This window comes from Uranotaenia lowii, chromosome 1, assembly GCF_029784155.1.
Source record: "Uranotaenia lowii strain MFRU-FL chromosome 1, ASM2978415v1, whole genome shotgun sequence".
Classification (NCBI taxonomy): Eukaryota; Metazoa; Arthropoda; class Insecta; order Diptera; family Culicidae; genus Uranotaenia; species Uranotaenia lowii.
Genome location: NC_073691.1, coordinates 89,819,552 through 89,836,741, shown reverse-complemented (window position 1 = coordinate 89,836,741; position 17,190 = coordinate 89,819,552). Strand labels below are relative to the sequence as shown.

General features: G+C 39.9%; 2 protein-coding genes across 2 annotated transcripts; both read right to left on the bottom strand.

Moving 5' to 3' along the window:
• Positions 1-451: 451 nt before the first annotated feature.
• LOC129737610 (uncharacterized) lies at positions 452-4,178 on the bottom strand. The gene is made up of 2 exons (XM_055728771.1): positions 3,385-4,178; positions 452-578 (listed from the first exon to the last, which is right to left on the bottom strand). Exons 1-2 carry the CDS (start codon positions 4,176-4,178, stop codon positions 452-454), a joined length of 921 nt encoding a protein of 306 aa, XP_055584746.1.
• Positions 4,179-4,270: 92 nt separating this feature from the next.
• LOC129737609 (uncharacterized) lies at positions 4,271-9,086 on the bottom strand. Its single transcript, XM_055728770.1, has 2 exons — positions 5,226-9,086; positions 4,271-4,276 (listed from the first exon to the last, which is right to left on the bottom strand). Exons 1-2 carry the CDS (start codon positions 9,084-9,086, stop codon positions 4,271-4,273), a joined length of 3,867 nt encoding a protein of 1,288 aa, XP_055584745.1.
• Between the last annotated feature and the right edge of the window lie 8,104 nt (positions 9,087-17,190).

Genomic DNA, 17,190 nt, shown 5'->3' with positions numbered 1-17,190 from the left:
GAGCACTTTTCTGAGATTCGGAAGAGAATAAATTTGGAGCAGAATAAATGTAATCTTTGTGTGTACTCTTCAAATCTCAAATGATGCTCAATTCCCAAGGTAAATCTTTTTACTACTGAGCGGGAAGTAAGAAGATGTTTATCAGAAATTATTAGTTTATTTAGACGGCAAGACAAGCCGTAAATAATACAGACGGTTGTGGCCGACCTCGCGTAATCACCATGAGTCAAAAACTTTAATATCGGTTAAAATACCATTTGGAAACCATGCTGCGAAATTGCCATTTATCATATATCAAACTGGCCAACGTTCGGGCGCAATATTGTAGCCGTAGGGTTGACTGGTGTTTGGATGTGTGTGTGTGTGTGAATTTGTGGTGTAACAGCTGGTCCTTTTTTCTCACCATTTTTCCAGTTGGTCAAGCGTGACCCTCCCCGCTTTTCTAGCCTTACTACACAATATTGGCGAGCGGGTGCGGTGTAAACACACAGTTCGTTTTTGGCGTGATTGGTTCTTGCCCTGTGATCTTCCGATTCGATACCAGCTTCCTAGCAGCCATGTCTATATGGACGTGTTTCCTGTAATATGAAACGAAAACGGATATTGATACGAACAGCGAGGAACAGATAATGGTCATTTCCAATATATGTAACGGGGAGAAGAGCTGCTGAAAATTTAGCGTTTAGCTACCAACAACCGTTGTCCGCGACCTCAATGGCGTTTGGTCGTTTTCCGTCTACATTCATATACCGGAACGTGCCTTTCAGTCACATCCCCGATTGGGCTGGGAGAATTTTCACGTCCTCTGTGATCCCTATCTTTTTCTGAAATATGAAATCAATAATTTTCATACCTCTCTTGCTGAATGTTCGTGACTGATCGAAAGTTGTTAGTCCCGATGGGCGAATTGGTTAACCCAGAGAAAACTCGGTCAAATTGACACGTCGATAATAAATTAACAAAGATCAATGTTTGCATACACCCAATAAATCATGCTAGGTCGATGTGTTTCCGCTTCAATCTCGAGCCGGACTTTCTATTTCATTTCGGTCCGGCCTGCATGACGAGCATCGGCTTTGGCTTTTCTGCTTCGACAAACTGATTAGCAGCTCACTCAGGTCAAGCCAAGTCTTACACTAGCTACTGTCATCAGCATGTTGCGTGGTCGTGGCCACGTTCGGCAAATCGTTCACATGCCACAGATCCGTACCTATTTATACTATTTTATGGGATAAGTGAGATGCTTATGCTGTGTTGAGAACGTGAAGGAAACAGCTTATCCAGACGTGAAGGCGAATTCAATCAACTGTTTGCGTACGTGCTTGGTTTAATGAAAACTCTGCATGAGGGCAACATTTGGAGCAGCCGCAGCAGAAGCAGCAGTTCGAACGTTTGCTGTTTTATTGATACCAAGATTGAAGTCACATTCACATCTCTCACAGCACAGCACTAGTCAGTCAGTGTAATCAAACCGTCTGGGGTGTTATTTGAAGAGAACATAAATATCCCCAATCGGGATGCGCCTTATAAAGTCTTATCACTTTGATACTTATCCATTTACACAACAAAAAGAATCAAAGTTCACAAACTTTAATTCATACAATTTTGTTTGTAAAAAAAGATACAAGATACAAGTTGCAAAGAGGAGATTTTTTCTGCACAAGTCGCACGGATCGTTTTTATATCCGAATCCTGCTTAGCTGGATAATTATGACGTGTGATAACCAAAATGATATTTTTGCTTAAAATATCCTTTAAGATTTAATTTATTATAACTGAAAGTAACGGCTCGTAGTTTCTAAGAAACCAAAACAGTGTCAAAAAAGTCTCAGAAAGTCGTTTTTTCAACAACGTTTTGTTTACAGAACACCAAGCCTCGACCTTTTACGCGTTTTAGGTCACATGGCATCAAAATGACATTTTCAATTTTTCCGATTTCCGTAAAACTTTGAGCGCTTTTGGCACCATTAAATCAAGTTCGATTGTGCACTTCCATCTGTACCGTTGAGCCGTCAACACGTACGCCGGAGCATCGTATCGTTGCTGTGTACCTGCAGGAACATTTTTACATTATTTATTTTTTCCTTACCTGTTTTTCAATCAGCACTTTTCAGTGCTAAAATTATTTTTATTTTCTTTTATTCATATTTTTCTCTTTTCTTTCCAGCATGGGGAAGTCATCGGCCGGTTCAAGGGCCGGAAGAAAACGGATTGCGAACCTAATTCAGGTCCATCGCCCAAAAAAGTTGAAATTTCCAATTCATTCGATGTCCTTCATAACATCGGTGATGAGGAAATATTCATATTTAATTCTGATAAGAGTACTAAGAAACCTTCATCTTCTTATACTCTTAAAAACAAAAAGGTTCCACCAATTACGGTCACGATTCCTGACTTCAATGCCTTTCGGAAAGAAATCGTCACTTCCGTCAAGGATCTGAAGATTTCTTTTCAGATCGGTCGAAGGGGAACTGCTCGTATTTTGGCGGAATCTTTTAATGATTTTCAAAAAATTTTAAATTATTTGAATAATAAAAAAACACCAATTTTTTTCGTACGATACTAGAAGTGATCGTCCTTTTAAAGTTGTACTTCGTGGTCTCACTGGCGATCAGACACCGGATGAGATCTGTTACGTGAAGAAATACCGATTTGATAGCTGAGTTTGTACAGCTTCAAAGCTGAAATAAGATGTGTATTTCGTTACTTTTAAAGGAAATTATTAGCTTAATATTAGACTTACATTTCAGTACAATCTACGTGTTTTTGCCCAGATTTCCAACTGACTACAAAGTCTGAGGCACTTTACTGATTGCCTTATCAGCGTTCCCTATTTAGCAATTTATAATTAGTCATTTAATTTTATAAATTTTATGTTTAGTGCTCGCTCACCTTACGCTACTAATGATAATTTTGATTATAAATATGAAAACCACTTTGGTTTAACTGTAGCTCATGTGTATTCGTCTGGTACGAGACTGACCGACTGTGAGGTTAGAATTAGGTTAGGCAAATTTACAATATGAAATATCGAAAATCCTTACAACTTGGAAGAAACTCGTTGGCCTCCACGGGTCCACTAAACTTCACTTGATTTTCACAGAGCTCAATAAAGCGAGGAATCCAAAACTACCAAATATTAACTACTGAAATTACCGACCATGTGAATTGGGAATACTTGCGAAATGCACGGTTGCAAAATGAGGAATAAGGTGACTTGGCAAATTATGACAGATTCTAATCGCTTTCTGTTTTGGTGCTGTTTTTTTTTTTCCTATACTTGACACTGTACCGAGGGGTGTGTGACTAATCTAAATATACGACTTACCAGATGTGTCGTAACAAACCCCGGCCCGTTTGGCACCAAGTTCCTCAGGTACTTACTCTCTGGAGCCACTCTTGCCTTTAACGTCTAACACAGCGAGTCGAACTGTCGGTCGTTCGAAAATCCCGGTGTTTGTCTGCACCAATGCTCGGCGTACCTGCCCATCTGCTCCGGGAAATGTCTTAACAACCCGACCTTTTGTCCATGAGTTCCTTGACGTCTCATCCAGGATTATAACGATGTCTCCTTGTTCCAACGGCTTCACTGCATCAAACCATTTTGCTCGTCTAGTGAGCATGGGTATATATTCAATCAGCCAACGACGCCAAAACATATTTGTCATCACCTGTGCGATGTTCCAGCTATCCCTTAGTGTTTTTGGAAATTGACAATCCGTTGAGGGTAACTTGATACATTCGGAACCACGCAGTAAAAAATGATTCGGGGTGATTGCTTCTTGGTCCGCATTTTCCAATGGCACGTAAGTAAGAGGGCGTGCGTTCACAATGGCCTCTGCTTCAAGAATAAACGTTTCAAGTGTTTCGTCGTTTGGATGTATTTGGCAGTCTGCAATCACCTTCATGTCCTCCTTCACTGAACGTACCATACGTTCCCACGCCCCTCCCATATGGGGCGCCGCTGGTGGATTGAAGTGCCAAGTTGTACGAGTGTTGGTAAATGTCAGAGCGTTTGTTTCTGTTATTTGACGAATTTGTGACTTGAGGATTTTGTCGGCTCCGACGAAATTAGTTCCCCGATCCGAGAATACATCTGTAGGAGCTCCTCGGCGTGCCACAAATCTTCTGAAGGCTAGGATACACGATACCGAAGTCAAACTGTGAACCACCTCCATGTGTATTGCCCGTATGGTTAAGCACGTAAAAAGTGCTATCCATCTTTTTACCCGGCTTCTTCCTGATTTGACCAAGAGTGGACCAAAATAATCTATCCCTACAAAAGTAAATGGTTTAATGTAAGGCGTCAATCTGATCTTTGGTAAGGGAGCCATCATCGGGGGTTGTGGTTTTGCCCTTTTGATTTTACAATATTGGCACTGCCCTGCTACTTTTCGTACCATCTGTCTGAGAGCTGCTATATAGAACCGCTGCCTCATTTCATTAAAAACGGTTTCATGATTACCGTGTGTGAATTGTTGATGGTACATGAGAATCAGAAGGACCGTTACGCGGTGCTTACTCGGTAGTATAATGGGGTGTCTTGTATCATATGAAGTGAACGGAGAAGATGTTATTCGACTTCCCATCCTGATTATTCCGGCGGGGTCCTTAAAAGGGGCTAACTTGTAAAGAGGACTTACCCCTTTTCTTGCCACGGGTGATGTCTGCGGTGAGTTGAATTCGACCGGGTAAGCTTCTTTTTGAACCATTTTAAAGATAAACGTTTCAGCTTCTACCAATTCGTCCCGAGATAGAAAGGGAAATATCGACGATGTTTTCAAATTTTTTGTAAAAAATTTTTTAGATGCGTTCAGTATGTAGGCTACCGCTCTGTTTAACCTTTTGAAATTAGAAAACCTCTCAAAGTCGATGAAGCTTGTTGTTGTTTGATGTATGGATAACGATTGAATCTGTTCTGATTCCGACGAATTGGGTTGTTGGAATACTGGCCAAGTGTTTTCGGGATTGTATAAAAAAGCAGGACCGCTATACCATTCATTTTCGGGTTGGAAATTCGGAATACTATTCCATTTTGTACCTTGATCGGCAATATTTGCTTTTGACGGAACGTATCGCCAATCGCTAGCATTTGAAGTAGTTAGAATTTCTCCAATCCTGCAGGATACGAACGGATGATATTTTTTAGAGTTGGAGTTTATCCAGCAAAGCACCGTATATGAGTCGGACCAGAAGAATTTATGGGAAATAGGCAATTTTAAAACCTTGCAAATGTTTTCCTGAAGTCTGGTTCCTTGAACTGCAGCTTGGAGCTCCAACCGAGGGATTGATAATGTTTTGAGTGGTGCTACTTTGGTCTTCGATGCCACTAAGCTACACTGTATTCCGTTTTGTGTAACTCCACGAACGTACACAGCACTACAATAGGCGGAATCACTAGCATCCGAAAACGTATGTATCTGTACACTATGGATCGCCGTTGAACTCCCGTAGAAGAGGTATCGAGGAATACGTATGGATTGCAGATCAGCTAAGATATCGGTCCATTGTACCCACCGCACATAAAGTTCGTCGGTAAGGTGGTCGTCCCATTCGGCACCGCTTTTCCAAATATCCTGCAGCAAAATCTTTCCGTGGATAACGTAGTGCGATATAAGACCGAGAGGATCGAAAATCGACATTATCACACTAAGCACCTCGCGCTTGGTGGGTTTTCTTCTGGAAGTGATTAACGTGTTAAGCGCAGGGTTGGAAAAGCTTCCAAAAGAAAATACATCCTCAGTTGGACGCCAGAGCATCCCCAACACTCTTTCGGAAATTTGAGGATCAATTTTCAAGGATCTGACTGCTTCTCCGTCTACCTCGACTCCTATTGCTCGCAGTACCTTCTCGGAATTTGAACAGATGTGATGCATGGTGAACTTCGCTATTTCGTGGATCTCTCTTACTTCTTGAATAAGTTGTATTGCTTCTTCTTCTGTATCTGTGGAATCCAACCAATCGTCGATGTAGTGACCTTCCACTATGGCTTCTACCGCTTTTGGATATGTTTCGGAAAATTTGGAGGCATTTGCATTTTTTACATGTTGTGCTATGCACGGGGAGCACGTGGCTCCAAAAATTGCTACGTCCATGATGTATGTGCGAAAATTTTCAGAAGGATGTTTACGAAATACGAACCGTTGGGATTGATTATCCGGTGCTCGAATTCTTATGCGATGAAACATCTCATGAATATCTGCGGTTATTGCTATTTGTCTCTGTCTGAACCGTATCAATATCGCAGGTAGGGAGTTGGTGTAGTCTGGCCCTTTGAGTAGAAGATCATTGAAAGAGATGTCTTTGACTCTTGCCGCCGCGTCCCAGACCAGCCGTATTTTATTCGGCTTTTTGGGATTTGTCACAACCCCCAAAGGCAGATACCAGGTTTTATTTGGATCTACGTCGGTCAACTCGTTAGTACTGGCTTGATGAGCGTAACCCTTTTTAATATATTCGTCTATGAGGTCACATACCTTGATTTTAAGCGGTGGGTCCTTTTCTAAACGTCTTTCGAGGCACTTAAATCTCTTAACCGCCATACTATAACTGTCGGGCATTATAAATTCGTCTTGCTTCCACAGGAGGCCACACTCATAACCACCATCCGCTGTCATCAATGTCGTTTTCTGCAGGATGGATAGCGCTCTCTCGTCGTCTTTAGATTGGAGTGTTAAGGAGCATAGCGCTTCTTCCGTTTTAAAGAAGGTTTTCATCAAATCAAACAGTTCACGGTTTTTTAGCTCGTTATGGGTGTGGACGTGAATTGGCGTATTTCCAGGATTATTCGTTTCTTGTCGACCGTAAATTGACCATCCTAATCTCGTTTTTGTGGCCACCGGACCCTCGGTACCCCCCTCTCTTATCTTGAGGCTCGTCAACAGATGTAGATGCTGGATACCAATTATCATTTTGGGAACGACGTTTTGATAACTTTCAACCGGTAATCCGGACATATAGGGATGTACGTTGCATAAATACTGATAATCCAGAGTTTGACTTGGTAGACATAAATTACCCACTGTGCGTACGTTTTCGATTTTGAACTTCTTATTACTGTTTCTTCCAGATATCTGTAGATTGACCCTTTTCGACGCCTTTTCTTCTCGGCTTATTTCACTTGTCCACCCCAACCAAAGTGATTCATGGACACCGCTTACTCCGAGTTTGGTTACTACAGATGCTTCCACTAGAGTTGAGGACGAACCATCGTCCAAAAATGCGTATATCTCGATTCTATTGCCATTTCCATATAGTGTAACGGGCACGTATCTGAAAATCAACTTTGTTGGGGTCATGTGGTGGTTTTGGAGCGCTCTGTTTTCTCCTTCATTATTTGAAGTTGGAGAATCAGAAACATTATGCAACAATGTATGATGACGGTATCTGCAGTTCTCGATCTGACAACTTCTTTTGGATCTGCATGGCCAGTTGCCATGTGAATTCAGACATATTCTGCACAAGCTTCTTTGTCGAACTATTTTCAGGCGCTTCGAAGTATCCAACGCTTGGAATTCGGGACACTCGGAGAGGTGATGATACTGATCGACGCATAATAAACAACATCTTTTCCTTTGAACGTCTTCTTTGTTGTTAGTTGACGTATCATCTTCTGCGTGAGTGAATAGTTTTTCTTTAGGCTCCCTCCTATCATGTTTGGCTTGCTGCATTTGCATGTTGGGCAAAGTTACATCTGAAACCATGTTGACTAAACCTTCCATAAAATTTTTGAGCGTAGTCAAATTAACCTTCGGCAAGCCATACTGATACTCGGCCCAGCTCATTGTGAGGTTTGTTGGCAGTCTGCCAACTATTTCCTGAAGCAATGCTGGATTATTCAAATGATCGGTTTGGTCGGCAATAATCATATGATCTATCAGATTTGTTATGGAGAGTCCAAAGTTGATAATAGATCTCAAGTCGTTTGCTTTCGGAGCGGGGGTCGTGCGAACTTTCATCAACAAAGAGTTTATTATTATTTCCGGTCGGCCATATAATTTCTTCAGCACCTCTAAAATTCGGGGCACTGACTTTGGTAGATATAGTTGACTTCTTACGGCTTCCAAAGCTTGACCGCTCAAGCATCTTTGCAACCGGGCCAAGTTTTCTGTATGGCTGAATCCGCATGCTTTAGTGGTATTAATAAAAGTATTATAAAAGATGGGCCAGTCCTGGGGGTCCCCAGAAAAGGCTGGAAGATCTTTTTGCATCACTTGGCGGGCTGCCAGCTGTTTAGGACTTGGCTCCGGTTCCTCATCCTCTTCTTCGGTTAATTCTTCTAACGCTTGTCCGTCGGAGAGTAGGTTAATGGCTCCTCGAGTCATTCCTTTCTTGCCCGCAGGGTGTGATTTGTGTATATCTACCTGAGCAAGATCATGTTGCTCCCTTTTACCAGCTTTATTCAACAACGATTCGAAAACTTTGGTTAGCTCTTCAACGGAGATTTGCTTTCTTCCAATTGATGTTTCTTTTGATGGTCCCGGTTCCGGCACGTTTTCCTCTATGATTGCTGGTAAGAAATAATTTTTCGGAGTTTGTTTTGGTTGAACGCTTCGCTTATCGTGGACCTCATTTTGGACCGGTTGCAATAGGCTACTTTGTCCAATAGGGTGTCCTAGCGGATTGTCGGGTATAACTACATTCTTAAGCCAATTTTCCACATCATCCCTTTTCGTTTTTACGCTAACGTCGCTTCTGATACTCTTAGCATCTTCTGCGTCTTCCAATCTCTTCAGTAGCTCGAAGCGTTTTCGGAAATACTCATCCTCTTCCGCTGCTCTTCTTATTTGGATTTTTCGTTGTTTTTCCAGCAAGTCTAAACTTTCCTCGATAATTCGTGATTTTCTGCTCTTGCCGGAGTCTTTAGAGATTTTACTAGCTGCTTCCGAGGGTGCTTTATCCTCCTTACAATTATCACAGCGCCAGCTTCTATCTGGATCACCGATTGAGCTATCCACCCCAGCACACGGGAAGTGCATCCAGATATCACACATGTCGCAACCGACCATGTTGGCCAGGGAATCCGTCTTCGAACATTTTTCACAGTTCCTATTATTGGTTGTAGTCGTATCGGTGGCATCTTTCATCGTGCTCGAGTAGTCAGATGAAATCTTTGAAGTTTGTTACGTGAAGAAATACCGATTTGATAGCTGAGTTTGTACAGCTTCAAAGCTGAAATAAGATGTGTATTTCGTTACTTTTAAAGGAAATTATTAGCTTAATATTAGACTTACATTTCAGTACAATCTACGTGTTTTTGCCCAGATTTCCAACTGACTACAAAGTCTGAGGCACTTTACTGATTGCCTTATCAGCGTTCCCTATTTAGCAATTTATAATTAGTCATTTAATTTTATAAATTTTATGTTTAGTGCTCGCTCACCTTACGCTACTAATGATAATTTTGATTATAAATATGAAAACCACTTTGGTTTAACTGTAGCTCATGTGTATTCGTCTGGTACGAGACTGACCGACTGTGAGGTTAGAATTAGGTTAGGCAAATTTACAATATGAAATATCGAAAATCCTTACAACTTGGAAGAAACTCGTTGGCCTCCACGGGTCCACTAAACTTCACTTGATTTTCACAGAGCTCAATAAAGCGAGGAATCCAAAACTACCAAATATTAACTACTGATATTACCGACCATGTGAATTGGAAATACTTGCGAAATGCACGGTTGCAAAATGAGGAATAAGGTGACTTGGCAAATTATGACAGATTCTAATCGCTTTCTGTTTTGGTGCTGTTTTTTTTTCCTATACTTGACACTGTACCGAGGGGTGTGTGACTAATCTAAATATACGACTTACCAGATGTGTCGTAACAAGATCACAACTGAATTAAATTCTTAGTTAGGTTTTTCTCCGATTCAAGTAATTCAAATGAGGAAAAGAACCAACACGAATAATATCAGTAGTGTTGGTTTTGCTCCTGAGCTTTATTTGATCCATTTTAAAAAAGATCAAGTTAATAATTTGCAAATTCTTAAAAAGGCTCGTCTTATGTTTCATTGTCGAGTCAAATTCGAACCTTTTCGAAAATCTTCAATCAATTTCCTTCAAAATATTACGCAATGTCGTCGTTGTCAAGCTTTTTGTCACGGCACTAAAAATTGTAGAATGAATGCCAGATGCATGTTTTGCGGCTCATTCGATCATGAAAAATCTAAATGCCTTTTTTGTGTTGATAAGCCACAAACAGAATTTTTCAAGTGTGCAAATTGCGCAGGTAATCATTCCTCGAATTCGCTAGACTGTCCCATCAGGGCAAAAATTATTGCTTCTAGGAAAAATCCCAAAGTTTCCAGAAAAGTTTCTTCTCCTCCTTCCTCTTTTTCGTCTTCACACGTCGGGTCGGCAAACAACCTGCCTGTTCGCAGTCAGCCTCGGCCTACATTGGAATCACGGCTGGGTAATACCCGAAGTGATTTTAATGTTACCTGTGCTGAATCTGCGCCCCAGACTCGTTGTTTATCGTTCTCAGAGATGGTTGAAAATGGGTTTCCCTCTTCAGGTTTAACTAACAAAAATGGGAAAAACCCAAGTCTCAACGTTCATGCGAAGGCTTGGGAAAATCCCCGAAATTCAAATACTTGTTCTTCTCCTTCATTTTCTGATCCTAACAATTTTGTTGATTTGGGTGAGATTACTGAGGAAAAATTAAAATTTTCGCATCAAAATTTAATGGAAATGATGCAACTTATGTTGAAAGCAAATTCAATGTTTGAAGCTTTCCAAACTTCTTTTAATTATGCTAACAAAATTATTATGACTTTACGATTCCCTCATGGATCCAAATAGATGTTTAAATATTTAAATTGGAATGCTAGATCTTTGCTGGCTAACCAAGATGAATTCTTTTTATTTTTGAAAACTCAAAACATACACATTGCTGCCTTCACTGAAACTTTTTTAAAGCCAGACAATAACTTGAAAAGCAATGCTTTCTTTAAAATTTTACGAAATGATCGACTTGATCGACAAGGTGGGGGTGTAGCTATTGACATCAATAGTCGTCTCAAATTTAGACTTCTTCCTTCTTTCAATACAAAAGTCTTAGAAACAATTGGAATTGAATTAGAAACTTCTATGGGGAAAATTTTAATTATTGCCGCATATTTGCCTTTTCAATGCAGCGGTGAACAGAAAAATTTTTTGAAGGGAGATTTACAAAAACTCACCAGAAATAAATCTAAATTTTTTATTATTGGTAACTTTAATGCAAAACACCGATCTTGGAATAATATTTCATCAAATTCAAATGGGAATATTTTGTTTAATGACTGCTCTGCAGGTTATTATACTGTTGAATATCCTAATGGGCATACTTGTTTTTCTTCAATTAGAAATCCCTCCACAATTGATTTGGTTCTAACGGATTTAGGCGAGCATTGTAGTCAATTAGTTACTCATGCGGACCTCGATTCAGACCACCTTCCAGTAACATTTTCTTTATCCCAAAGTCCCATTGAAAACCCTTTAAAATCAACTTTTAATTTTCAAAAGGCTAACTGGGAGCGATATATGAATTTTATTGAACGTAATTTAGATGTAAACGTTCCACTTAATTCAATTGAAGATATTGATTTGGCTGTAGAAAATTTGACAACTTCAATAGTCAATGCTAAAGCCGCTTCAATACCCAAAGTTAAACATAAATTTAATCAACCTTTAATTGATGATGATCTTCAGTTTTTGATACGACTGAAAAACATTCGTCGACGCCAATATCAACGAACTAGGGATCCTTATTTGAAATTAATTTATTGCGACCTTCAAAAAGAGATCAAACGTCGTTTAAATTTCATCCGTAATGAAAATTTTGCCAAAGCAGTAGAGGACATAAAACCCTACTCAAAGCCATTTTGGAAATTAACTAAAATTCTGAAAATGCCCCAGAAGCCAATTCCTACTTTGAAAGATGGGGATAAACTTCTTTTAACGAATGCAGAAAAAGCTCAAAAATTGGCCCAACAATTTGAGTCTGCTCATGATTTCAATTTAAACGTTGTAAGTTCAATTGATGCTCCAATTTCCCTTGAATTTGATGATATTCTTTCTAAACAAAATGTATTTGAAAGTTCTTATGAGACAAATATTGATGAACTTAAATTGATTTGCAAAAAATTTAAAAATATGAAAGCTCCGGGGGAAGATGGGATTTTCTATATTCTTATTAAAAAGTTGCCTGAAAGCACTTTGAATTTTTTAGTTAAAATCTTCAATAAATGTTTTCACTTGGCTTATTTTCCAAATAAATGGAAAAATGCCAAAGTAACTCCAATTTTAAAACCAGGAAAAAGTGCTTCAGAGCCTTCAAGTTATCGACCAATTAGTTTGCTCCCTTCTTTAAGTAAACTATTTGAGAGAGTTATTTTGAATAGAATGATGATTCACATTAATCAGAATTCTATTTTCCCTGATGAACAATTTGGTTTTCGTCATGGACATTCTACTACACATCAACTTTTGAGTGTAACTAATATGATTAACGCTAGCAAATCTGAGGGTTATTCAACTGGTGTTGCTCTTCTTGATATTGAAAAAGCTTTTGACAGTGTTTGGCACAAAGGTTTAGTAGCTAAATTAGCTCGATTTGATTTTCCTGTAAATCTCACCAAAATTATTCAAAATTATTTGACTAGCCGAACCTTACAAGTAAGCTATCATAATTCATGCTCTGAAAGGACACCCATTAGAGCTGTTGTCCCTCAGGGTAGTATACTTGGGCCAATTTTATACAATATTTTTACTCCTGATCTTCCTGATGTACCAGAAGGAAAAGGTAGAAGATTATTTGCTGATGATACTTTGCTTTCAGCCAAAGGTCGAAATTTACGGGTGGTACGCAGTAGATTGCAACAAAATTTAAATTCCTTTTTGAATTACTTGAAAATGTGGAAAATTTCTCCTAACGCTTCCAAAACTCAACTTATTTTATTTCCCCATAAGCCAAGAGCTCAATTTTTAAAACCTAATGAAAATCATTCCATAACTTTTAATGGGGTTTCATTAGAATGGTCTGATCACGTGAAGTACTTGGGACTCACACTTGATCGGAATCTTTCTTTTAAAAATCACATTGAAGATATTCAATCTAAATGTAATAAATACACTAAATCTCTTTATTCTCTCATCAACAGGAAATCCCGACTGTGCCTGAAGAATAAGATGCTTATTTATAAGCAGGTATTCCGACCAGCGATAATGTATGCAGTTCCGATTTGGTCTAGCTGCTGCGAAGAAAGCCATCCAGAGGATTCAGAACAAGGTTCTGAAAATGATTTTGCGGCTTCCACCTTGGCACAGCACCGAAGATCTTCATCGGATTGCGGGCATTGAATCGATCGAAGAGATGGCCAACAAAATCATCTCCAACTTTAGAGGCAAATCGATGCAGTCTTCCATCGCAGAGATTCGTTCTCTCTACAATTAGTTTAGTTTTAGGATAGTTTTAGTTTTTAGTTATAAGTTTAAAATATTTTTGACATTACAGGATGTTCTCCTACAAAAAATACTTGATTGTGCTCAGCAAATTTAAGTTGAATAAATAAATTTTAGTGATTAGTAAACTATAGGGCTCTGGACAGTTCATTAATGAACTGAACACCTAATTTAATGTAATAATGTAATATAAATGTAATGATGAATTGGTTCGAATAAAGACATATTTAAAAAAAAAGCAATTAAGTCAGATGAATTGAGCTGATGGAAGGAATAAAGATGGAAGCCGAGAAATCGGTCGCACCACATGGGCTGGAGGTGACCGAAGTAAGAGAGGAGAGGAGAGATTTTTTTTTGTTTTGCTGACTACGATTATTCGTAAACTGAACAGAAGGCCGTTCAAATCTGTAATGGAACTTCAAAGTTTCAATAAAAACTTAAATTTTGGGCTGAATAAAACGAACTTCAGCACATTGATTATGCTGATTCCTTAAGCTGTGTTTGACCTTTTTAACTAGACTTTTGGTTGCTTGGGTACGACTGTTATCGAACAATCTTTAAGTGATTTTATTTTTTATTTTGATGTCGCTTTTTTATTCAGCTTCCATTGGACAATACGTCAAAAAGTACTTCCAGCCTCTTCATAAGATTCGTCGCGTTCCCAACGTGTCGGACGAAACAAAAATTTCCGCAAGAAATTGTTACATCATTTCGACAAGAATGGGGAGTCAGCCTCCGGAGAATCGTTATCTTTGTCTGTAACTCCAGCAACAAAGTTCGGCGTAACCTCTATCCTCCGGAATGATACAACATTCTCGCCCAACAACACAACACATAGGTTAACATAATAAAAAAGCACGTTCGTGAGAGTGCGGCTAAATGAGAAAAGTAAGAAAATTGTCTTGATAATCCTCGGGAGATACTTTTTAATTGGATTTGGTGAGTGTGGCGAGTGAAACTTAATTTGCCCTGTCGTAATTTCTTGTTTTCCTTCCCTACTTACTTAGTTAGCACCAATCGGTGAGTATTTGCTTCGGCAATAAAAGTTTTGATTTACCTGATAAGTTGCACGTGCTTTTTGCTCTACCGTGGATCAATGTTTTAGTTCGAATGATCTGGTTAAAGCTGTTTATTCTGAGAACATTTTTTTTTAATATTTATTCATATAATTGTTTAGTTAATTTTTTCGAATACCGATGAGGAACCCTTAAAGCTTCAAATGGTTTTTCTGACTAACGTGTTGCATTGATAGATTCAAATCAATTTTCAACTGAACAATTTTTGTCCGTTTTCTAAGTTTTAAATGATAAAATTAAGAAGAATTCAAAACAAAAATAAAGTGGTAAATTGCGTTCCAAATGGTCAATTTCAAAATACGCTCCAATCTAACCATATGGAATGATGAGTTTTCCCGCATTCCTTGGTGTGATTGGAAACCCGTCCCTTTCCCTTATCGAATTCCCTCCGCGGATAGTTTGAATTAATGGAAATTGTTGCAAAAAAGCATGAAATGAGAAGTCATCTTTACTTCTGCCATTCATGTCGCAGAAAGAAGTTCCGGGGACATTTAATTTCCTGTTCCTGTCAGCGACGCCGAATGGCGAACCACTTCCGGGTGCTGGGAAGCGAAAATAACAAGCAACAATCTTGGACAATATTCACACTTCATTGAAATTTGGTTCGCGATGTTTGTGGTTGAATCTACTCCGATATGGATTTTGTCCTTGTTATTCCAGCAGAACTTTTTTCTCTACTATTTTTAGAAACTTTCTGCTTCATATATTGCAGAATTTCATTCTTCAGTTGTTTAATTATTAAGTTTTCTAATAATGAGTATTTCATGTTAAATTGCTTTTGAGATTACCCTAGTTGATTGCATAAATTTAGACACTATACTTCGTAAGCTCCATCTTCACTGAAATCATGTTCCCCTAAAATCCTTTCCAAAGTAGGAATAAACGCACTAAAATACATTTACAACGAGAACTGCCATACTACAAAAAATTATGAAAAATTTAAGCTATGGAAAAGGAAACAAGTATCTGAGTCATTTAAATGTCTATCCTCATGGCTTCAAAACCACTGCAAAATCATTGCTGTTCCTCAGCTTCAAATTTGTACAAACATCCGCAAATAGCTTCGATTGCTTCCTGATATGACTGCTGTACGGTGGTGCTGGGAATGAAAAAGTTTTGCGCTAGTTCCACACCGAAGGAAGACAGGAAGTGGCATCGTGGTGTCAATTGACATTAACACCAGACAAGAGCAGAGTTTTCCGTGTTCCACTTCAAGTTGGATAATTTTAATCACACCCTCACACCCACTTGCTGCTTTGGTTTCGTTTATTGAAAACTTTTTCTTTTGGTCGTTGATTGAGTCTCGCTAGGAGGCTGGGTCATTCGGCCGAAAGTCATGAGGCCGAAAGCCATTCGGCCGAAGGTCATTCAGCCGATGGACGTTAGGCCGAATGGGCTATCTGGCCGAACAGGCCACTAGGCCGAATGGGTTATTCGGCCGACGGTTATCCAGCCGAATGCTGTTAGGCCGAAAGGATGTTCGGCCGAATGATCACTAGGCCGAAAGGTCATAAAGCCGAATGGTTACTAGGCCGAATGGTCAATAGGCCGAATGGTCATTAGGCCGAATAGTCGTAAGGCCGAATGGTCGTTAGGCCGAATGGTCGTAAGGCCGAATGGTTACTAGGCCGAATGGTCACTAGGCCGAATGGTCACTAGGCCGAATGGTCGTAAGGCCGAATGGTCGCAAGGCCGAATGGTCGCAAGGCCGAATGGTCGCAAGGCCGAATGGTCGCAAGGCCGAATGGTCGCAAGGCCGAATGGTCGCAAGGCCGAATGATCGCAAGGCCGAATGGTCGCAAGGCCGAATGGTCGTAAGGCCGAATGGATGCTAGGCCGAATGGTCGTAAGGCCGAATGGCCATAAGGCTGAATGATCGTCATGAATGGTTGCTAGGTCAATAAGAAATCTTTTACACATGTCGGCATGCTAAGCCGAAAGGTCGTAAGGCCGAATTGCTGATAGGCCGAATGGTCGTTCGGCCGAATGGCTGTTAGGCCGAATGTTCATAAGGCCGAATGGTCATTAGGTCGAATGATCACAAGGCAATCCATTAGGCCGTACGACCATTCGGCTTAATGACTATTCGGCCTAACGACCATTCGGCCTAACTACTGATCGACCTAACTACTGAGCGGCCCGACATGCAAGAAAGCGATTATATGTCTTATATTTATTTTATTAGTCATCGAAAAAATATTGTTTCGCACAGACTTATTGTTCTAAGAGATGCCTTAACCTATTTTTAAATGATTGTTTAGACATACCAAAATCAAAATTACTAACACACTCATTAAAATAACGGTTACATGTGTCTATTGGGTTGTAGTAGGCCTTATAGGCCTAGCATAAATTCGGTCCAACGACCATTCAGCCTAACAATCATTCAGCCTAGTGGCTAACGACCTCCTAGCATCCATTCGGCCCGACGATCATTCGGCCTAATGACCATTCGGCCTAACGATCTTTCGGCCTAGCATCCATTCGGCCTAACGACCATTCGGCCTTGTGACCATTCGGCCTAATGAACATTCGGCCTAGTGACCATTCAGCCTAGTGACCATTCGGCCTAATGACCATTCGGCCTAACGACCATTCGGCCGAATGACCATTCGGCTTAGTGACCTTTCGGCCGAATGACCATTCGGCCTAACGACCATTCGGC

What these genes read in the sequence shown, in the direction of transcription:
- LOC129737609 (XM_055728770.1), bottom strand. Translation starts at nt 9,086, where the DNA reads ATGAAAGATGCCACCGATACGACTACAACCAATAATAGGAACTGTGAA.
- LOC129737610 (XM_055728771.1), bottom strand. Translation starts at nt 4,178, where the DNA reads ATGGAGGTGGTTCACAGTTTGACTTCGGTATCGTGTATCCTAGCCTTC. An exon ending in GGCAAGAGTGGCTCCAGAGA is followed by an intron (nt 579 to 3,384) that starts GTAAGTACCTGA and finishes TTCATATTACAG; the next exon opens with GAAACACGTCCATATAGACA.